General features: G+C 40.9%; 3 protein-coding genes across 3 annotated transcripts; 2 read left to right on the top strand and 1 right to left on the bottom strand.

Moving 5' to 3' along the window:
• The first annotated feature begins 3,849 nt into the window (after positions 1-3,849).
• On the top strand, positions 3,850-4,632 carry LOC116024172. The gene has a single exon (XM_031265073.1). The coding sequence runs from the start codon at positions 3,850-3,852 to the stop codon at positions 4,630-4,632; it is 783 nt and encodes a 260-aa protein (XP_031120933.1).
• A 5,821-nt stretch (positions 4,633-10,453) lies between these two features.
• Positions 10,454-11,861, top strand: LOC116025608. The gene is made up of 2 exons (XM_031266902.1): positions 10,454-10,579; positions 10,717-11,861. Exons 1-2 carry the CDS (start codon positions 10,544-10,546, stop codon positions 11,587-11,589), a joined length of 909 nt encoding a protein of 302 aa, XP_031122762.1. The 5' UTR covers positions 10,454-10,543; the 3' UTR covers positions 11,590-11,861.
• Positions 11,774-14,225, bottom strand: LOC116025607 (monofunctional riboflavin biosynthesis protein RIBA 3, chloroplastic-like). Its single transcript, XM_031266901.1, has 6 exons — positions 13,782-14,225; positions 13,276-13,494; positions 12,848-13,173; positions 12,639-12,768; positions 12,257-12,553; positions 11,774-12,162 (listed from the first exon to the last, which is right to left on the bottom strand). The coding sequence occupies exons 1-6, from the start codon at positions 14,139-14,141 to the stop codon at positions 11,905-11,907; spliced, it is 1,590 nt and encodes a 529-aa protein (XP_031122761.1). The 5' UTR covers positions 14,142-14,225; the 3' UTR covers positions 11,774-11,904.
• Positions 14,226-23,197: the final 8,972 nt, after the last annotated feature.

The following is a 23,197-nucleotide window of genomic DNA, read 5'->3' on the forward strand; positions in this document are numbered from 1 at the left end:
GATTATACTGTGGTTATGGTTTCTTTTGTGGTGGAGTTTTGTTTTTTATTTTTGTTTGACTTTTGGGCGTGTGTGTTAATATTAGTAATTAAAAATAGTTGTTTGTTTCCATCAATATTGTTTGAGAAGAAATAAGTTTGGAAATCGTAGTGTAGAAGGACTACTTTCCTTTTTTTGATGCGATTGGTTGTTGCTTAGCAAATATTCTTCACTATTTTATTCTCCTTATTTCTTTAAACTAAGCAAATTTGTTGGTTTAGTTACAACTGTGCATCCTTTGTTTTTAATGGTCCTAATTAGACTACACGTTCTCACTTGGGGGTTGGTTCTCATGGGATCGAATATATATATGTGTGTGTGTGTGTGTGTGTGTAATTTGGTAATTTGGTTCAAATTCAGCGCTGCTCTCCCATGGGGCATGTAAACTCATCTAGACCATTGGATTCGCTCATATCAATGGTTGAAAATTAATGAAGATGGTAAAAAATACAGTGACATTTTGGTAAATTCATGCATCATATATGTACCATAAAGTGTTGGTCTGTGGTGCACTAATAGAAAAAAAACGTGGTGACATTTTGGTAACTTCTTGCACCATGCATATTTCGATGGTGCACTAAGTGTTGGAATGTCGTGCACTTATGAGTGCTATGTGGTTCACTTTTGAGTGAACTGTAGTGTAACACAAAATGTTGGTTTGCGGTTCACTAATGAAAAAAATGCGATTATAGGTAAACCCCGCCTTGTAATTCTAGCTGGCAAAGGACCACAAGGAAGTAAATCAGCTTAAGTTACCCATAGCTAACTGGCTCAAACCAAGGGAGTAAAGATTCAAATGAACTTGTGAAGTTGTGATCTTTTGGTTACAAGTTTGTATCTCTTGCCATCTTGATTGGAGTTATCTCTTATTCTTTTCTTTTCAAAAGGTGGTGGTGATTTGGCATGACATATCACATGTATTGAACAACCATATTGATTGAACAAAATTTTAAAATTAAGGTAAAAAAAAAAAACACACACACACAGAGACACTAGACAGAGACAACGTAACCATGTTAAGACAACAATCACAACATACACAAAGTTGTGTTTGCCGCAGATTTGTTAAATGATAGCCATGTTTTTCTTATCAAACAAATTAGGGGTGTGTTTGGTTGACAGATTTAACTATCAGGAATGAGTATCAAAATCATTGTTATTATTTGACTGACAGGTTTTTAGAACACTATTATGAATTTTGATTACCCCATTAATTGCAAAACTCATTCCCTAATAAAATAAGAGTTTCATTTCCATTCTTTCTCCGCTTCTCCAACTATTAATAATCATTATCATTCCACCCTACTACCAAACATACAAAATACTCTCACCAAAACCCATTACCATTACCAAGTATTTGACACCTATTACGATTCCGATTTCCATGTGCGAACCAAACACATCCTAGATTTTTTTTTTTTAATTTAAACAAAATAACCATGGTTGTCTAAAAGACAATGATCAAAGAAAACCACCGAATTGTTTTCATCTCGTTGGACAAAATCATCACTTGTTCAATTTATCCAAAAGATTAAGGATTCTTGACCCTATCACATCTAATTTAGATTTATCACTTGATGCAATTAGACACTTAGGTGGCATTTGTTTTACAGAGCATACCTAAAATAAAGAGTAATACTATATATCACTCCTATTTTTCCATTTTTTTAATAAGGTAGTATTGTTCTTAAATTTTTCAATCATTTTTAGCCTAAAGAATTAATGCTCCATCACCAGTTCGATCATGTGACCATCTATTTGAAATAGTAACAGAGGTATAGTATCACCACCCTACATAGTAATTGGCGATGTGACATTATTAGTTAATTGGTTACTAAACTATTTTTTAATTAGTGGTGAGTTAGCCAATTCATGAGTATTATTAAGAGAGGAAATATAATAGGAGAAATTCAATGGGTGTAAAAAGCATTTTCCTAAAATAAATAGAATTTCATAAAATTGGTTTATTATTATGTTTGGTTCAATCTTAATACTCCTTTTTTCGATCTAATTAACAGAAAGCATTTGATGAGGAGCGTAGAGAATTCTCTCTAAGTTAAGGAGGATTCTTACCGTTAGTTAGTTTCCTTTTTTATTCTTTTTGCCCTAACCTTGCCGTTGCGGCGGCGGGTGGTGGGCACGGATGGCGCATGCGCCGACTGAGACTGGTGGTTCTCTGGTGGATGAACACATGGAGGATGGAGAATCTGTTGGTCGGTTGGCGAAGAAGTCCCGATCGACGAAGCGCTCCTTTGCAGATGCTGTGTCGTCCTTCAACATCCCCGCTAGTGAGGATTCTTCCCGTGTAGATGACAATGAATGGGCGTTTGAAGATCCCGACGTGGCTTCAGACTCCGAACCGAATCCATGCGACGTTGCAGATGGTAGACCGAGGGTGAAGTTCTCAAAAGAGCTTCGGAAAGAACTCTGTGCCGCCTGGAAGATGTCACTGATCCTTAAATATCTAGGTAAATCGATCCACCTGAATGCTTTGAATCAGAGACTTCCTTCTCTGTGGAACATGCAGGGGAAGATGTCTTTAATTGATATTGGGCACGGCTGTTTCGTTGCTCGGCTGGACAACAAGAACGACTATCTCCATGCTCTCTTGGATGGTCCATGGAAGCTTTTTGACAACTATCTAGTTGTTCAACGCTGGGAACCTTAGTTCAGGTCTCGTACAGCTAAACTGAACAAGATGGAAGTATGGGTTAGACTCCCAGAACTGCCTATGGAATACTTTAGAGATGATACGGTTAGAAGTATCTTGGAAACAATTGGGAAACCGCTAAAACTTGACAAAACGACGATTGTGGCCACCAAAGGACGTTTCGCGAGGGCGGCGGTGGAAGTCGATCTCAGCAAACCTCTTATCACCGAAGTGTGGGTTGAGAACTCCGTTCAGATGGTAGAATATGAAGGTCTCCACTTAGTTTGTTTCAACTGTGGTCTGGTAGGGCATCGGGATGTTGCATGTCCGGCGATCCAACATACTGTGCAAGAACCGCAGAATATGGAGTTGAATGATAATTCGGTGCCATCTGCGGAGGCCTCCCCGAACGTCGCCTCGCCTACGCCACCAACCACATCGGCTCCTGTCAAACCGCGCTATGGTTCTTGGATGCTAGTGACTAGGAAGGAGAAACCGGCACCGACTGTCAAAAACCACCGGCAGAATAAAAGAGCAGAAAAGACCGTGCCTAACCGCGGGAACCAATACTCAGTTCTGGCCGACATTCACGACAATGGTGAACCGCTCACAAATCGCAACTCTTCAAAAAAGGCAAGTCCAAATCAGCTAATAATCACAGAAATAATCGCGCTAACCAGACTCCAGTTCTGGATGACAATCCCGTCTCAGATACTCTTCAAACGGTTCACAATTCTGCAGCTCAAGGTAAACCCTCTTCGTCTTCCAAACAGAAGACCAAAGGTAAGGCTCCTACCACCTCTAACTCACCCCAAACCCAAGCTCTTCCGCCGCAGGCGGCGGTGCCCCCAGTTTATACCAGTCCTAACCTTAACCCTACTGCTAGGGGACGGGGGGGGGCGTCTTAGTGTGACTCAGGGCAGGGGTAGAGGTGCGGGACGAGGCTCTGCTCCTGGTCACGCTAATTACAGTCTGGATCCTTCGTCTCTAGGGGGGAGAGACCAGACCATCTCCCAGGGCATCTTTCATTTTGGAAGAGCCCATCCTTCAGCCGACAGACGGGCTGATGGAGGTCCCAGTCATCTCGACTCAGGACCATCCTTTTGTTTCACGCCCGGGGAAGGCGGTGGCCAAACTTCCTCTTCGGCTGCCGTTTCTCCATGAAGATCATTTCTTGGAATTGCAGGGGCATTGTCAACAGACGTGTTAGGAACCATGTTAAGCAGCTTCTGACCACGTCCAAGGCTGATGTCATTTGCCTCTTAGAAATTAAATCTTCTAAAGCGGAGAACATGGTTAATCTTGCTTTTAAGTTGGGTTTTAATAATCACTTTCTGGTGGACCCTCTTGGTTTTGCGGGGGGGCTTTTGTTGTTCTGGAAGCAGTGTCAGATTGACCTCGAGGTTATTGGACACAATTCCCAGGCCATTCACACCAAAGTGGATAGGTGGCCTGGGGTCTGTTTCTTTACTTTTGCATATGTTAGACCTAACCTTCAAGCTAAGTGCAGGTTCTGGGATTATTGTAAGTCGCTTGCCAACACCACTCAAGCTCCCTGGTGTGTGCTAGGGGACTTTAACGACATTGCTAGTAGTGAAGAACAATGGGGCAGTGATTCTGCTAATCCTAATCAGATTCAAAGGTTCATTGATGCTTTTGGTGATTGCAATCTGATTGACCGAGGTGCTGCAGGGTCTAACTTCACATGGTACCGTTATGTGGGGAACCAGGTGACACAGATGAGAAGGCTTGACAGGGTGCTCTGGAATATGAATGCTCAATTAGCTTTCCCTGAAGCGAAGGTTGCCGTCCTTCCTCGGCTCCACTCTGACCATAGTCCTATTATGTTTATAGAGGAAGCAGGTAGCCCTCCTGAGAGGAGCCTTAGACCTTTCCGTTTCGAGGCGGCTTGGCTCACAAGGGAAGATTATAATTCCATTTAGAAAGAAGCAACGAGTGGGAGATTGAATTCAGTCGAAGACATCATCTCGAGGGTTACGCTTAGGAGCATCCGATGGAACCGAAATGACTTCGGTAATATTTTTAAACGGAAGCAGAACCTGGAATCCAGAATCCAAAAAATTCAAAGTAGTGACAACTTTGTCACCTCCACCAGCCTACAATCAATGGAACAACGTCTTGTTGATGATCTCAATAAGGTGCTTGATCAAGAAGAGGCTTTCTGGTTCCAAAAGTCCAGAGTGGATTGGATTAAAGATGGCGACCGGAACACCCGGTTTTATCACAATTCAGCCCTCATTAAGAGGAACAAAAATAGAGTTAGATTCCTCAAGATTAACGGAAGTTGGACTGATAACCACTCTTCCTTAAGTAACCATATTATTGACTATTTTAACTCTCTCATTTGCAGGGTAGAAAATAATGATTCTGCATCTTTAGCTCCGATCACCCCAGCCCATAGTATCTCCCCTACTCAGGCTGCTGATCTGGTCCGAAGAGCTACTCTGGAAGAGGTTAGAAAGGCGGTCTTTGGTATGAAAAAATATGGTAGTCCAGGACCTGATGGTATTCCTGCCATCTTCTATCAACATTTTTGGACTGAGATCGGGCCATCCCTGACGCGGATGGTCAATCAAGCTCTTGAAAGCGGGACCACTAGTAAATCCCTCCTCAAGGCCTTTATGACACTCATTCCCAAGAAGGAAGTCCCCGAGACTGCGGCCGACTTCAGACCGATCATTCTGCTTAATGTGGCTTTTAAAATCATTTCGAAGGTCCTGGTTAATCGGTTACGGCCCATCATGTGTAACCTTATTGGGCCGCACCAAAATAGTTTTCTTCCGGGTCGCTCTACCATGGATAATATCATTCTAATGCAGGAAGTGATCCATACCATGAGCTCTAAGAAAGGTAAAAAAGGTATTATGATTGTCAAAATAGACCTCCATAAAGCCTATGATAGTGTCTCCTGGTCCTTTATGGAAGAGACTTTGATCATCTTTGGCTTTCCGAGGTCCATTATTGACTTTCTTCTTTTCTCCCTTCGCGAAAGCGATCTCTCCATTCTTTGAAATGGAGGTCAGCTCCCGGCCTTTAGACCGGGGCGTGGGCTTCGCCAAGGGGATCCTCTAGCTCCTTATCTCTTTAATCTTGTGATGGAGAGACTGGCCTACGATATTCTTTATAAGGTTGGTGCAGGTAGCTGGAGACCTATCAAGATCTCCAGAGGGGGTATTGGCATTTCTCACCTTTTCTTTGCAGATGATCTCATGTTATTCGGTGAAGCTTCCGAACGCCAAGCCAAGACCATGATGGATTGTCTCAATGCTTTCAACGCGGCTTCGGGACTCAAGGTTAATCTTTCCAAGTCCATTGTTTACTGTTCCCCTAACATTAATGCAGGTCTCAGAAACCGGATTAGTGATTACATGAACATTCCACCTTCCAACAACCTAGGGGTCTACCTAGGGATCCCTATGCTTCAGAAGCGTGTCTCCCGACACACCTTTTCCTCGGTGGTGGACAAGATGAGGAAAAAGCTTTCAGCTTGGAAAGCGAGCTCCCTCAGTATGGCAGGCAGGAGGGTTCTCATTCAGTCTTCCCTCGCTTCGGTCCCTTCCTATACCATGCAGTCTTTGTCTATTCCGGTAAGTACTTGTAACGAAATCGACAGAGTCTGCAGGAACTTTCTTTGGGGGCACACGGACAACTTGAGAAAAATCCACACCGTCAATTGGTTAGACATCTGTAGACCCCGCGAGGTGGGTGGCTTAGGACTCCGAAAAGCCCGGGATTTCAACATGGCTTTCCTCACTAAAGTGGCCTGGCAACTTTTCACGAACCAAGACAAGCTTTGGGTCAAAGTCCTCCGGGATAAATATGTAAAAGATGAAGATTTCCTTCATATTCCAGCTTGTCCAAATGCGTCTTGGGGTTGGAGGGGTATTATCAAAGGTAGAGATATCCTTGCTAAAGGCCTCAAATGGAGAATTGGTGATGGTAACTTAGTTAATTTTTGGAATGATTGGTGGGCTGGAGAGGGTCCTCTGTTGAGCAATACCAATGGAGATACGATGGCACCAGTTAACCTCACCACAGTTAGCACCTTTATTAACCACCAGAGACTTTGGGATCTGCCTGCTCTCCATAATATACTCCCAGCTAACACAGTTGACGTGATCTGGGCGGTGCCATTACCGGTGGTCGAGAATCAGGTAGATAATCTGTTCTGGCCTCATTCTAATAATGGTTTAGTTTCGGTAGCTTCGGCTTTTTCTTTCATCGCAGGTCACATCGTCTCGGAGGCCTCCCACGACTGGATTTGGAAGCTACCTTGTGTAGAGAAAGTTAAAGTTTTCATCTGGAAGCTCATTGTTAACGGGTTGCTGACGAACTTCGAACGCAAGCGCCGTGGTTTAACAGATGTTGCAACTTGTCCAAGATGTGGAGTAGAAGAAGAAACTGCCGACCACGTCTTTAGGGTGTGTGATCTCGCGGCTGAGTGCTGGTACGCAGTCTCCCCGCCGGCCGATTTTCTCTACAACTTCCACCTCCCGATCGCCACTTGGATACAGAGGAGTTGTGCAACCACTCAGACGGACGATCGGGGGTTGCTTGGAGGTCTATGTTCCCCTATACTCTTTGGAACATATGGAAGGCACGGAACAATCACATTTTCAATAACAAGCTCACTTCAGTGAATGCTATCGTCAGTATAGCTGTCCAGGAGGCTTCTAACGCACAACAGTTCATCCTCAAACATTGTGGTCCTATTTCAGCTAGGCAACTTTGGATCTCCTGGACTCCTCCTCTTCCTGGAATCGTCAAGCTCAACTCGGACGGGGCGAATAAAGCAACCACGGGGCTGTCGAGTGCAGGAGGTCTTTTACGAGACTGCAGAGGGAGTTGGATTGTCGGGTACACTGTTATCATCGGGCAGACGAATAGTTTTCGGGCAGAACTATGGGGCCTTTGGGAAGGACTAGTCCTTGCTAAAAACCGTGGGTTCATGCAGGTTGTGGCCGAAACTGATTCCGAAGCCTTGGTGCAGGTTCTCGATAAGGGGACTAACATGGATCTTTACGATTCCACTCTTGTCTCCGACTGCAAATCTTTGATTCGGCACTTCCAAGAGTTCAAGGTTCAGCATATTTTCCGGGAAGGGAACCAATGTGCGGACTTTCTTGCCAACCTTGGACAGAATGCTAGTTGGGGCACGACAATCCTGGATCACCCGCCTATGGATATGACAATTCTGCTTGACCGCGATGTGCGGGGTGTTTCCTTCAGTAGATGGCACTAATCCTTGGGGGCCCTAGGCCCCTTTTCTTCACCAAAAAAAAAAAAAAAACTCCTTTTTTCCTTTTAAATTTCCACTTGCAAAAAAAATAAATAAATAAATAAAGGTTTAAATCATTTATAATAATAATCACCATTCCAATCTCATTGCTATAACAATTAATCAGAAAGTGACCACTTTAATTGCCCTAATTTGTATTCCTCTTTCAAAATGAGCCTAAAAGAGAAATAACTTCTTTCCATATACTTTCTTCCCAGAAGTTGAATCCTCAACTCTAAGGGTCTCACGCTTGACGCGACAGAGCATCCGAGAGGATGTAAATTATGGTAACTTACTTGAACACATAGGCTAAACATTTGTTTACTACGCATAAGAAGTCCCCTCACTGCCGTTTGTGAGACTCTTATAATAATTTATTTCCATATACTTGTCATCATTATATGCCTTGTATTTTCTTTTTCCAATTTTTTGTTACAAATTCCACATTAATCAGCTAGTATACAGTGCGACTACTATAAGTACCTAAAGTTATAGTCGTTATACTGTGGACCATGGTCCAGAATGTATTGTGGACCATGGATTATGGTTGATATTGCAATTGTGTTGAATTGATATTGCAGTTGTGTTGAAATGATACTGTAGTTGTGTTGAAAGGGAATTGCAGTTGCGCGAAACAGAGGTCGTGTCATTCATCTGNAACTGCAGTATCCGTTCAACACAACTAAAGTATCAGCTATGATCATGGTCCACAATGCATTGTGGACCATGGTCCACCATATAATTTGCGCCTAAAGTTAGGGGTAAAAACAATCAAACATGCGATGCAGAAAATTATAATTGTCATGTTTTTTTATGCACTTATGAAAAAAAAACCTTAATTAATCCCATCATTACTTTTCGCTACATTTAACTTTGTCCATGTTTACATTCTTAAACATGTTTTACACAAGTGTAATAGTACTTGTATCAATTATATTTTACACAACTTTCATTTACGGAAATTTCCCACAGTTGCTATCCAAATTAAAAATTCACTCTAGGTAAAGTTTGTCTTATAACCATGATCGACAGAGGACTACAATGAAATAAATCAGCTAAAGTTGTCCATAGTTGACCGGCTCAAATAAAAATGCCAATAGGCAATTCTTATGAAAAGTCGAACGGTTACCAAGCCAACTGCCCGACCAACTAGGCTAGGGGTTGCCCCACATTTTACACTAAACTTTATATTATACAACATGTTTTTATCTTATTAACTCATATAAAAATTAATCATCTGATGATAGCCAATGAGTACCAAAAAAATAAATTTGTAAAGTTTTACGTTATGTTTTAATGTTTTATATAGGAGATAATACAACTTAGAAAGCTCAATGTACAATTTTAGATAGCACACAACGTTATTACTCCCAGCATTGTAAAGCTTTTCTAAGATTTTTTTATACAAAAGATTTGGATACAAAAACACAGCAGTAATTTTCTATGTACTAAGTTTCTTCTGAATTTTCTGTGTACTAAACACAGCCATCAGTATAGCTATCACCAGTTGCCTATTTACTAAACAGCTAAAAGCGCGTAAAGAAACATTTTGTTCTTATAATCAGTTTTTAGAGGTAATTAGAAAAGCTGTTTTCCATCTTTTGTTGGAATGATTAAGGAAATTTTGACTTGGTATACTAGCTTACCATATATATATATATATATATATAATTGGGTGGGGAGGTGGGGGTGGGGGGGTGGTGTTTCAGTATTCAAATAGTGAGAACTAAGAAGAGACAAGTGCCCTTAAAGAGTGGAAATAAAAAATAACATAAGAATAAAATTTGAAAATGAGTTTTTTTTTTTTTTTTTTAAATTTAAAAACAATACTACAAAGTATATTGATAATCACATCCTGTAAAATGAAATTAGTCCAGTGAAGTCTCAGTCAAACGATCCCTTTTGCCTAAACCAACGTCTTTTGGTATGAAACTGGAACGAGCTTGAGATGTTTAAGCATAAGGTCGGGAGTAAACAGATGTGACAAATTATTGTGTGGACCATGGTCTATACAGATCAGAGTTGTGTATACCATAACAAATAGTATATTTTTAATATACTAAATAATGTAATTTCACTACTTAAGTAATGTATATTTTTAATATACTATAAGTACATTATTTGTATACTGAACGTACATTATTTGATAATATGATCCGTACAATTGTTGTATGGACCATGGTCCACACAATAATGATTAAACAGATGTGTTTGCATGGTGTGTATAGTGCATACTAGTACAAAATACCAAAAAAACATTTTTTTATTTAACTTTATATTAATTGAAAAAAATGTATAAATTAGGAAGGTGTTTATAATTAATTTAGGTCCATAATTAGTTTTTTCTTTCCATGATAGGGAATGGTTGTTGTGCTGTGAAGGAGTGAAGGTTCTGTTGTCTTATTTGACCATCTTCCCTCTATAAAATAGAGGCTCACAACACCCCTTTCACAAAGACCCCTTACCCTCTCCATCCCATCCTTGTATATTCAAGCTTTCTTTTCCCTTCTTCCAAGAATACTGTTTAAGGCTACTGTGAAGTTAGATATAGATTAATGGAGGAAATCACATCTTTATGGAGCTATCAAGAGGTGTGTATAACCACCCACTGTACACATTTTACTGCTCATATTCTTCAAATTTGTTTCTTCTTCTTCTTCTCCTTTTAGTTTATTCATCTGTGTTATAAACTCCCAGCACTTGACTGATTGTTTTGGTAATTTGGCAGTCTATGGATGAGTTGAAGCAGAAGCTTCTGTACACAAGTTTTGAACTGCAGAGGTTGAAGGTTGAATCCAGGGAGGAGATGAGGAAGAACAAAGAGTATGTGAAGCAACTGGTGCAGCTTGTGAACACTGCTTGCAGGGAAAGAGATGAAGCAAGAAACCAGATTCAGAAAGTGCTCAGCAGCTTTTCTCAGGTGGTTCAAACTGATCAGAGCCCTCTTGTGAAGCCTGCAAGGGCAAATTCAGGATTGACAGAATCAAACAGCCTGTCTGATGCCCACAACCATTACTTGTCACACGGCTCTTCCCCGGTTGAGTCGTTGTTGGATCCAGTGTCGTCGCCTGAGCTCTCGAGCATGAACGGTGGCGATTCGAAAGCTATGGTGTTTGTGAGCCTGAACCAACCTCCTTTGGTTTTGGACTGCAATGGCAGTGTTCCCAGGGTGCCTGAAGTTGTTGATCAGGGGACATTGGTAATTGACAGTCTTGTGAAGGGGAAACCTTTGCCTGAGAAAGGCAAACTCCTGAATGCCGTGCTCGAGGCCGGGCCGCTTCTCCAGACACTCCTGCTAGCCGGTCCACTTCCCAGGTGGCGCAACCCGCCTCAGCTCAAACACTTTCACATTCCACAGGTGTCCATCAGAGGCTGTGATGCAGATGCTGTTCCTCACAACCCTGCTGCAGCTCCACAGTTTCTCAATGCACAACAGCCTTATTTTGAGATGTCTTGTGGTTCTTCACAAATGTTGTCCACATCTATGTTGAACTTTGGCACTGTTCCTTCTGCAGGCTGTGTTGGAAACCAGATGTTGATATCTTCGGGTTCCAATATTGACTGCTATGGCCATATGGGCAAACGACAGCGGCTCCATTGAAGAAGACCTTGAAAGATGCTGTTATAGAAATTTTTGTATATTTAAGGTGGGGGTGGTGTAAATGGGATAAACTCATATTGAGTTGAGTGGCATAGCCTTTACTTTCTAGTTCAGATTTCTTATTCTTAGCCAATCAGTCCAATAAATTTCACAGTTGATTCTTGCTACAATGCTCAGCTGAGACTGAGAGCCCAGAAACAGAAAATTTTTCTTGTTCTCTCTGTCAAGTCCATTTTGTGTAAGTAAATTTACAACAGAATAATGAATTTCAAGAAAAGTGAGAGACTAGACATGTGAAATTCAGAAGATATGGTTTCAATATTCCTGTGTTTGGTGTGGAGGGTCTTGTTTCTTTTCGTTCGGTTTGATGAATTGAGGAGTTTGTATATCAGATCCATACACATGGCCCATCTTTGTTCTTTTTGTTTCCAAATATCTCCTGTTTTCCTCTGTGTAGGGTGTTAAAACTGGAACTCTCCCGACAACTGCCAAGCCGAAGCCCTTCAAACCAGTGAACTTGTCAGGATTGTTAGTCATGAGACGCATCGTTCGCACTCCTAAGTCCCTCAGTATCTGTTGGAATTAGCAAAACGAGAAAGCTGTTCTCAATCCCCTACAGAATCTCTATGAAACCAAAAATGGGATAAGAAGTTATCTGCAGACTGACCTGAGCACCGATTCCATATTCCCGGGCATCTGCAGCAAAGCCAAGCTCTAAATTGGCCTCTACTGTGTCATGGCCCAGGTCCTGCAAGTTGTAGGCCTGGAGTTTGTGCCCCAGTCCAATGCCTCGACCCTCGTGGCCTCGCAGATAGACAACCACTCCCCTACCGGCTTCCTCGATCAACTGCATTGCCAAGTCCAACTGGTTTCCACAGTCACATCTCCTGGACCCAAAAATGTCACCTGTCAAACACTCTGAGTGAACCCTTACTAGGACATCCTGACCATTTCCAATGTCTCCCTGAAGGCCAATGGTTAGAATTTAGAAACAACTTAGTATACTATAGACGTTCTTAGTTCAATGAAGCCAGTAGTGTTCTTCATACCTTAACAATTGCTATATGTTCTGTCGTGTCTAGTTTCGAACGATAACAATGAGCCTGAAACAAACCCCATTTCGTTGGCAAACGCGAAATAGCAGTTCTCTCAACCAGCTTTTCTCTCTTTCTTCTGTACCTGTTAACAATTGCGCATAGTGAAGCAAAGAAGAAGGCTGCTCTATCTTTACCTGAACTAGAATGCATGAAATGTTTACCTAATCAGATCAGTTATTGAGATGATAGGTATGCCATAGTCGAAAGAAAGCTTTCTTAAAATGGGCATTTTGGCCATAGAACCATCATCTCCATCAATTATAGCTGAAAGAACAGATACCGGTTGTCTGCCAGCCAGCATAACCAGATCAACAGAAGCCTCGGTGTGACCTGGTCTTCTTAGAACCCCGCCATTTCTATACTTGAGGGGAAACACATGGCCTGGCCTTCTGAAATCGTCCGCCCTGGAACTACTAGACGACAACGCAAGCACAGTTTTCGCCCTATCTGCAGCAGATACACCCGTGGTTGTCCCTATTTTCGCATCCTGATCACAACATTAAAGCTAATATATATAGCCTCTGATCAAAGACAGACAAATAACGATTTCCTAATCAAAACGAAACAAAGTTGAGTGATTTGTACGTACCACTGTGATCGCGAAGGAGGGAGCAGAAGCATCATCTTCATTCTCAGGAGACATGAGAGGAAGCTTTAGCCTTTCAAGATCCTCCCCTTTCATTCCCACAGAGACAATCCCTGATCCATTTTTAATCATGAAGGCGATCGCCTGTGCACTGGCATGGGAAGCAGCCATCACAAGATTCCCTTCAACATCATCGTTTTCGTCATTCACAACAATCACAGTCTGACACATTTTCACTGTCATAAGCCTTATAATCAATCAAGATTTTCATCAACCTAAACACTCATCCATGATTCACCCACACCGCCACACTACTGCTATAACAGTAGTACAGATTACACAATCAAACACTCTGAACTTCAAATATATAAGCTAAATAAAACTTATGATGATTCAGATTACAATTACAAGGCTACAAGCTAAGGGATGTTCAACAACAACAACATGGAAATAATATAATGATTGTCTAACACGCAATTCGTCGAACAAGTAAGCTGCAATGGACTAACCTTTCCTTGACGCAAAGAAGTAAGCGCTTCTCCAACTGAAGAGAATCCCTCAGAAGGGCAGTCAGGGTCGCCCTCAGCATCACTAACAAAGAAATCAGTGGTTTCGGGCGTAATCTCTGCGCTGAGAGTCTCAAATAGAGGAAGAGATCCATTTTCACTGCTTTCAAGCGGCATTTGATCATCGAAGGAGTTTCCAGCAGCCCAGCATGCGGACCTGGAAGCTCTACAGTTCTTGTTCTGCGCATTTTGGAAAGTTACCAGGGACTGCAAGCAGGATCTTGAAGTGAAGAAGATGCTGCGTGGGAGTAATGGATGCTTGAATCCTATTACACACTCCATGAAGATTGCAACTTTATTCATTCTTCACTTAAAAGATTGCAACTTTAAAAATTCCTGGTATCTTGCTTTGATCTTTTTGGCGCAGTTTTGTTGCATGTGGCTTGCCATATACGGAGCAGAAAAAGGACAACCTCTAGTTTTTGCTCCATTTTCTTATCCATCCGAATTGGATTATGGAACCATCCACTTGCAATCATGAAATATTTGATTTTAGTAAAAATATAATCCATCTGTCAATCAAACGCTACACTAGACAAGATTTATCTGGAGAAATGTGTAACGTTATTTTTTTATAGATATACTAGACCCCGACCAATGAGTGAGGGAAAACCAGACCTAAGAGAAAAAAGAAGACCCGACCTGAGACGAGGGAGCCCGACAACTAGTCTCAGGGTCGGCCCACATTCACTCGACCAGGGCCAAGGAGGTTGGGTTAGGGAAGCACGACGCAAATTATGCTGTGGACCCAGGTCCACCTGGGTCCAAAACTACGTCGTTTTGTCTTCTTTTTTTTTCTTTTTTTTTTTTAATTAGTAAACATATTGCTGAATATAGAGTTGTCCAAAAATGTGTGAATGTAGAGGTTTCAAAGTGTGAATGTAGCGTATAGAAATCGTGAATGTAGACTTATGATTGTGTGAATGTAGAGTTGCCCAAAAATGTGTGAATGTGGAGGTTTCAAATTGTGAATATGGAGTATAGAAATCGTGAATGTAGAGTTATGCATGTGTGAATCTGTAATAGAGTTAAGAAGTTCTAGCAACTTGTAGCCCTGTAATGTGTGAATGTGGAGTTCTCAAGTTGTGAATATGGAGTATAGGACCTGTGAATATAGAGTTTTGAATGTGTGAATGCATAACAGTGGTAAGATAGTTACTAAACATATAATCCTGTAATGTGTGAATGTGGAGTTTACAAATTGTGAATGTAAAGTATAGTGTATGTGAATGTAGAGTTTGTGTTCCACATTTCAGGCCAATATGTTTAGTAAAAAAAAAAAAAACAAAACGGCGTCGTTTTTGGACCCAGGTCCACCTTGTAAGGTGGACCTGGGTCCACGGCATAACTATTGGAAACACGATCAGTTGGCAAGGAGGTTGGATTGGTGAAACGCGTTCGGCTAGCTAGGGTGGTTGTGACTGCCCATTCCGCATGGGGGCTCCCGGGTTGCGTGGGTGGTTGTCCAAACACATCTCGTATAAATAATAGTGCATAACTATAGTTATCTTCGAGTTGTTCAAAAAAAAAAATCTTCGAACATTCATTACAAATATCATTATTCCTGCTCTTTATGGACATTCTTCTTGTCTTTGCGTATAATTTTTGTTAATTTTTAAATTGGGTTAGTAAATTATGATGCACTCGAGTTAATTTTCTTCATCAACCTTTGTTCTCATGCCCCTAATGTATACAATGTTAGTCTCAATAGCCTTGAGTGTCATTCTGTGTTCTATATACAAATTTCTTCACTAAATTTGGATTTTAACAAATTAGTGTCATGTTTAAAGATAAACATTAAATATCACATTACATAAGTACTACAGTACATTTTCTAAAATTTGAAATTTCAAAATTATGTTTCATCTACTATAAATGGAGTTAATGTTTCATCAACTCCAGTAACATTATGGATCGAATAAAAAATAGCAAGATGATCAACAACCTGACGGATAATCTACTCGTTGCATGTATGCGTGAACTTCAGAATCTTGAGGAATGAAAAGTTGAATACAACGCCCGAGAACAAAATATGCCAGCAGACTTGCTTGCACGTAAAGCGGGCAAGCTTGAGAGAGGAATCCATATCTTGCAACAGCCCTTAGCAGAATGCAACGGTCTGCTGTACACGAATAGAAATTGACAGTCAAGGAGGGGTGTTAGAAGGAAGGAGGGCCGGAGACGAAACGGTGACGTTTGACGATTGCGGTTAAAGAGCCGTTAAAAGATCTTCGCGAACGACGTCGTTTGGTTTGACAGTTGAAGCAGTTAGGGAGAGCCTTCAGACGACGCCGTTTAAGACCCTGAGTGGGAATCAGCTGCAACTCCGGAAAAGATGGAATGTGGTTAATTATGCATTCATCCTGTATTTAGCTGCGTAGTGGGATTCTGTTTTTGGCTATGCTAATGCTAAGACTAAAGTTCAATTTCTCTTTTCTTCCAATTTCTCAAACCCAAAATCCCAATTCTTTCCCCAAATTTCTGTTGTGTTCTTAAGATCACTGCAACTGGTATCAGAGCTCTGCACCATGGATGAACGAGTTCAGACACTGGAAGCTGCTGTGGGTGAGCTTCGCACCCAGACACAGGCTACTCAAGAGTCGGTGATCACCTTGACGACGCAGGTTACAAATCTGTCTAGCCAATTCGGCAACCTGCGGGAGGAGCTACTACATTTACTGAGGCTCAATAGGCCAGTACCTCCAATCTTCAGCAACTCTCCCGGCCAATCTTCAAGGCATGGGCGGTTTCCTAGAGAGCCAAGTAGGGCCGAGGAACGCCCAACTGGAAGATCGGACAAAGCTCCCATGCCAGACCCTGCTGTTGCTGATGAAGAGGAACAAGAGGTGCAAACTCCCAGAGGGTTGGATCGGCCACCTAGAGGCAATATGGACTGGGCTCCCAGAAGGGGAGGTGTGGATGGATTGAGGCAGAATGCTGGTCAGATCCACGAGATAACACCCAGGTATAAGGCTGAATTCCCGGTTTTTGATTACGCACAACCTAGACAGTGGATCAGTAGGTGTGAGAAGTTCTTCATATTTTCTCATGTCCCTAGGCATGAAATCATGAACCTTCTGTATGTGAATCTCACAGGAAGGGTAGGGCTGTGGTATGAGGGATATATACATGGGTTGAGAGAGGATTTCCAGTGGGCTAGATTTGCGGAGGCTTTATGTAAGAGGTTTGGTGATGGTGGTGTGTCATTGATGGAAGATTTTGCTGCTTTCAAGCAGTGTGGGGGGGGGGGGGGGGATGATTTCACTGATGGATTTGAGGACTTTAAAAGCCTGCTGTTGCAATCCCATCCCTATCTCCCTGAACACTACTTTTCGGAGAACTATGTTGCTAGGTTGAAACCAGGGTTGAGGTGTTTTATGAGAACAGATAGGCCTAGAAGTTTGGAGGATGCCATCTGGTTTGCAAGACAATATGAAAAAGAGTTGAAAACTACTGACAATCCAAAAAAGCAGTCCTGGAACACTAAGCCCATACAAACTGCTAGACCTTTAATTTCCAACCCAAATAGCATCCCTAATCCAAACCCCAGTCACAACCAAAAACCAACCCCATCTATACCTAATATCATCACAAAGAGCCCTGAAATAAACCAGTTTAAAAACCAATTGAGAGAGTAGAGGAGGTGTTTTAAATGTTTTAACCCTTGGCAGCCAGGGCACAAGTGTAGTGGACCTACCTTTAATATCATAGAGGATCAAGTGGAACTGGGAACCCCTGAATTAGTGGAACATGAGGGTGTAAGATTGGAATCTGATGAAGCTGAGGTTTCCCTGTGTGCTGTTGTGGGAGGGGAAGGCCTAAATACTATTAAACTGTTGGGATTAGTGCAAAAACAGCCACTGGTTATATTGGTAGATAGTGGCAGTACTCACAGTTTTCTAGATCCCAAGTTATTGTGCCAGCTAAGGAAAGCACCTGAGAAAGCCAAGCCTCTTAAAGTGACAGTGGCCAATGGGGAAACTGTGATCTGTGATTCAGTCTGTACCAAACTCAATTGGCAGATCCAACAAGAGCACTTTGTAAAGGATTTTAGGCTACTCAGATTGGGAGGTTGTGATATGGTATTGGGAATGGATTGGGTGGATCTATTTGCCCCAATCCAGCTTCACACTAGACCTCCTGGAATTTCTTTTCACAAAGAAGGGAAAAAGGTGTTCCTTAAGGGATTGACTAAGAATGTGGTCCTCAAGGCTGCCACTGAAAAACAACTTATGAAATGGCATAAGGATGGGGTGCAAGGGTTCTTGGTGCAATGCACTCCCTCAAACCTCAAAGAGAACTCTGAAGAGTGTCACCTTAACCAAACAAACACCCACACTGTGAACCCTGAACTTTCCAAACTGTTATCTGAATTTCAAGATGTCTTCAAAGAACCCTCTACCCTACCACCTAAGAGGTCCCTTGACCATACCATTCCATTAATCCCTGGAGCTAAGCCTGTAAATATGGGACCTTACAGATATTCTTTTGACCAGAAAAATACTATTGAAAGAATGGTGGAGGAAATGCTGTCTGCTGGAGTGATAACCCCCAGCACTTCTTGCTTTGCTTCTCCAGTACTTCTGGTGCCCAAAAAAGACAATACATGGAGATTCTGTGTGGACTACAGAGCTCTAAATAATATCACTATCAAAAACAAGTTCCCTATTCCCTTGGTGGAGGACTTGTTCTCTGAGTTGGCTGGTTCTGTGTGTTTCTCTAAGCTGGACCTAAGAACTGGGTACCACCAGGTCAGAATGAAGGAAGGGGAGGAGTTCAAAACAGCTTTCAGGACACACCAGGGCGTCTATGAATTTAAGGTTATGCCATTTGGGCTAACCAATGCTCTTGCCACATTCCAAGCCCTGATGAATCAAGTTTTCAGACCCCTACTTAGGAAATCAGTCCTAGTATTCTTTGATGATATCCTTGTGTACAGTCCCAGCGTAGAAAGCCATTGGCAATAGTTGAGAGAGGTATTGGTTATCATGAGACAGCATCAGTTGTTGGCAAAGTTAAGCAAGTGCTCTTTTGCTCAAGCACAAGTGGAATACTTGGGACACATTATTTCCAAAGCAGGTCTGTAAACTGATCCTACTAAATTAGAAGCTGTGGCAGCCTGGCCTAGACCTATGACAGTTAAAGCTCTAAGAGGGTTTCTGGGGTTGACTGGATACTACAGGAGATTCATTAAAGCCTATGGAGTCATAAACAGACCTCTTACTGACTTATTGAAGAAGGATTCATTTCAGTGGACTCCAGAGGCTGAGGAAGCTTTTAAGCAATTGAAGCATGCACTATGTCACTCTCCTGTACTTGCATTGCCTAACTTCCAGAAGGATTTTATTGTAGAAGCAGATGCTAGCTACAGGGGTATGGGGGCTGTGTTAGTACAAGAAGGGAGACCCATTGCTTTTTTTTAGCAAGGCTTTTGGGAACAAACACCTAGGATTATCCATCTATGAAAAGATATACATCTCTATCATCAATGCTGTGGACAAATGGAGACCCTATCTCTTGGGGAAGCACTTTACCATCAAGACTGACCACCATAGTCTGCAATTTTTGCTTGAACAAAAGATAACCACAGCCTTGCAGCAAAAGGGATTGACCAAGCTGTTGGGGTTAGACTATTCTATTCAGTATAAGAGGGGCACTGATAACATTGCAGCAGATGCATTGTCTAGAAGAGAAACTGACACAGAAGCTACCCTCCATTCCATTTCTGTGGTCTAACCTCAATGGATAGAAGAAGTTATTGCTAGCTACAAGGATGACCCTTGGGCAACTGAAAACCTCACTGCAAGCCTTGTTCATCCTACTGCTAATCCTAAGGTTTCCATATCAGGAGGATTGGTAAGGTACAAAAACAGATTGTATATTGGTACAAATAGGAATCTGAGACAAGAGTTGGTTTCCAAACTACATGAGTCTGCTATTGGGGGACATTCTGGACAGACTGGGACTTATCAGAGAATGAAAACTCTATTTTTTTTGGAAAGGAATGAAGAAGGAAGTCAAGGATTGGGTAAGGAAATGTGATGTATGCCAGAAATGCAAGACTGAAAATGTTGCCTACCCTAGCCTTCTCCAACCACTGAGTATACCTACTGAAGCCTGGCAGAGCATTTCTATGGATTTTGTTGAAGCGTTGCCTAAATCTTGTCACAAGGAAGTCATATTAGTCATAGTGGACAGATTGACTAAATATGCTCACTTCCTTCCCTTATCTCACCCTTATACTGCTGAAGGGGTAGCTGAATTATTCATGGAGAATATATATAAATTACATGGCCTTCTAAGGAGCATCATCTCTGATAGGGACAAAATCTTCACCAGCAGATTTTGGCAAGCCCTATTCAAGCACATGCATGTGAAATTGAATCTCTCTACTACCTATCATCCACAGACGGATGGTCAGACTGAGAAGGTGAACCAGTGTGTAGAAAGTTACCTAAGGTGTATGGTTTTTCATAAACCTAAGACCTGGGCTAAGTGGTTGCACTTGGCTGAGTGGTGGTATAACACCAATTACCACTCCTCCCTTAGGTGCACTCCATTTCAGGCTTTATATGGTTATTCCCCTCCCCTAGTTGCTATGAATCTGCAACTCTATGAAGGGGAGTTTGACTGGTTGGCAGAAAGAGGTGCAGTCCTAGCTGCACTTAAACAAAACCTCCTACAAACACAGAATCAGATGAGGGTACAGGCTGACAAAGGTAGGAGTGAAAGATCATTCAATATTGGGGATTGGGTCTATCTTAAGATTCAACCATATAGACAGGTTACAGTGGCCATAAGAGGGAATATCAAGCTCTCTTCTAAGTACTATGGGCCTTATGAGGTTACTGAGAAGGTTGGTGCAATAGCTTATAGGCTTGCTTTACCCCAGGGTCTCAACTTCATCCAGTTTTTCATGTCTCACAGCTCAAAAAGAAGGTGGGTGAAGATGTTGTGGCTCAGTTAGATCCTCCCAAAGTTGGGCAAGGGGGTCAGATACTTGCTGAGCCCATGGCTGTACTGGGAAAGAGATTGGTCAAGAAGAACAACAAGGCTGCAACAGAAATCCTAGTGCAATGGTCCAACTTGCCAAGAGAAGAGGCTACCTGGGAAGAATATTATCACCTCAAGAGTCAGTTTCCAGCCTTCGATCCTTGGGGACAAGGATCTTCCGGAGAGGGAGGTGATGCAACGGTCTGCTGTACACGAATAGAAATTGACAGTCAGGGAGGGGAGTTAGAAGGAAGGAGGGCCGGAGACGAAACGGTGACGTTTGACGATTGCGGTTAAAGAGCCGTTAAAAGATCTTCGCGAACGACGTCGTTTGGTTTGACAGTTGAAGCAGTTAGGGAGAGCCTTCAGACGACGCCGTTTAAGACCCTGAGTGGGAATCAGCTGCAACTCCGGAAAAGATGGAATGTGGTTAATTATGCATTCATCCTGTATTTAGCTGCGTAGTGGGATTCTGTTTTTGGCTATGCTAATGCTAAGACTAAAGTTCAATTTCTCTCTTCTCTCTTCTTCCAATTTCTCAAACCCTAAATCCCAATTCTTTCCCCAAATTTCTGTTGTGTTCTCAAGATCGCTGCACAGAAATCGCGGAAGCTCTAGAGGATGACGACCTTGGCATTCCAACGACTTAGCGACAATGGAAGTAGTTGTAGTAGTTTATTTGGGTATTTCCCTTCTAGATGATCAAAAAAATAAAAGAAGTTAATGTTCAAATTTATGTGATTAATCACATGAACAAAAGTATAATTTTAATTTTTTTAATGCAATAGATCATATATATCAATTTTTTATTTAACGTGATTTAAGTTTTATGTTTCATCGACTAGGCAACCCATTTTCTCTCAACCAACTTAATGCAATGGATATATCATTCACGTACTAGGTGTTTTTGAATTGAGTGGAGGTATTTGAATTGGGCTATGATACTTGATTTGGACTACTCGGACTAGGCGCACATCACCTATGTAGCATGAAACTCTCAAGGGTGAACATTTCTATATTAACATTTTATTCTAAAAAGTTTACTAATTAAAACTCCATAAAATATTTCAAATTAGTTTTCTAATTAATAAAAATAACATTTTTTTAGAAATAATAAGCTAGTAAACAATTAATATTTATGCATATTTAAATAAAAATATTTACAAATGCACACTTATATGTTTTTATATTTGCACGTTTCCTTCGTATTTTGTATCTTGTGTTTCTCTATATATTCTGTTTCCGTGCTACTTAATCTAAAAATGTTATAAAAGTCAATCCAAGTTAATATCCTTGAATTGTGTATGTGTTTATGTGTTTGTGAAGTTGTAAATTGTGTTACAAATATTTTACCTATCAAATTTTATTGAACAAAATTGACTTTATAGCATTAAAGTTCTGTTAGTTAGTGTATATTAAATGTTAAATAATTGTATTTAATTATTTACCATATTCATCAAATAAAAACATAACCATTCCATCATAAATGAAAATATTAAAATAATTATTAATTATACTGTTATTATTACCTAAATTATCAACTACATTTTTAATGTAATATAATCTTTATTTTTCAATAAATTTATATGCTATTTAAAAATAATAATATAACTATGATATTAATATTGATGGGTCCCAAGGATATGGTCCAAAGATCAATTAAAGTAAGAGGTGGGCTTGACAAGGCAATCCAATTAGGAAAGAGGGGGTGTGCCTTTTTTTTTTTTTTTTATCCTTTTTTTTTTTGGACTAAGAAGTCTAAGGGTGAATTTGACACCATATAAATTGTTTTTTTTTTTTTTTTCAAAAAGGGTTATAAAAAAGTCACATTTATATGTTTTATTTAGTGTGTTATATTGGGGAAGTGAAAGTGAAAATGAACTATAAAATCATTTTAGATTTTTTCAGAATACTTTTAAAATTTTGACATTTTTAGAATTCAAGAATGTACAATTTTTTTTTTTCTTTTTTGTAGGTAATGTAAGATTGCATGCTGGACATATAATAACTTCAACTGCAGTGTTGCCATTGCATTCAAACTTCCATTTCAAGGAAGAGTTCAATCCAATTGCAAATGTTCCACCTCTTAGATTCAAAATGACTAGATTGTACCCATGAAAAGTGAGTGTTAAGAATTTCCCACATTGAAAATAGAGAGTAAGAAATGTGTTATAGTGTCTTGAGTTTGACTAGTTAATTAATTAGATTTAACCTTTTAGTATGATTTGACTCATATGCATTATGCTACAATTGAGTAATTTCAACCCAATTCATCATCGATTTTTTTCCAGTTAAATCTCATACTTAACTAAAATCTCTAAATTTTACGGAGTATAAAATATCAAATAGCAATACAAAATGGTAAC

The sequence above is a fragment of the Ipomoea triloba genome, chromosome 7 (genome assembly GCF_003576645.1).
Source record: "Ipomoea triloba cultivar NCNSP0323 chromosome 7, ASM357664v1".
In the NCBI taxonomy this organism is placed as follows: Eukaryota; Viridiplantae; Streptophyta; class Magnoliopsida; order Solanales; family Convolvulaceae; genus Ipomoea; species Ipomoea triloba.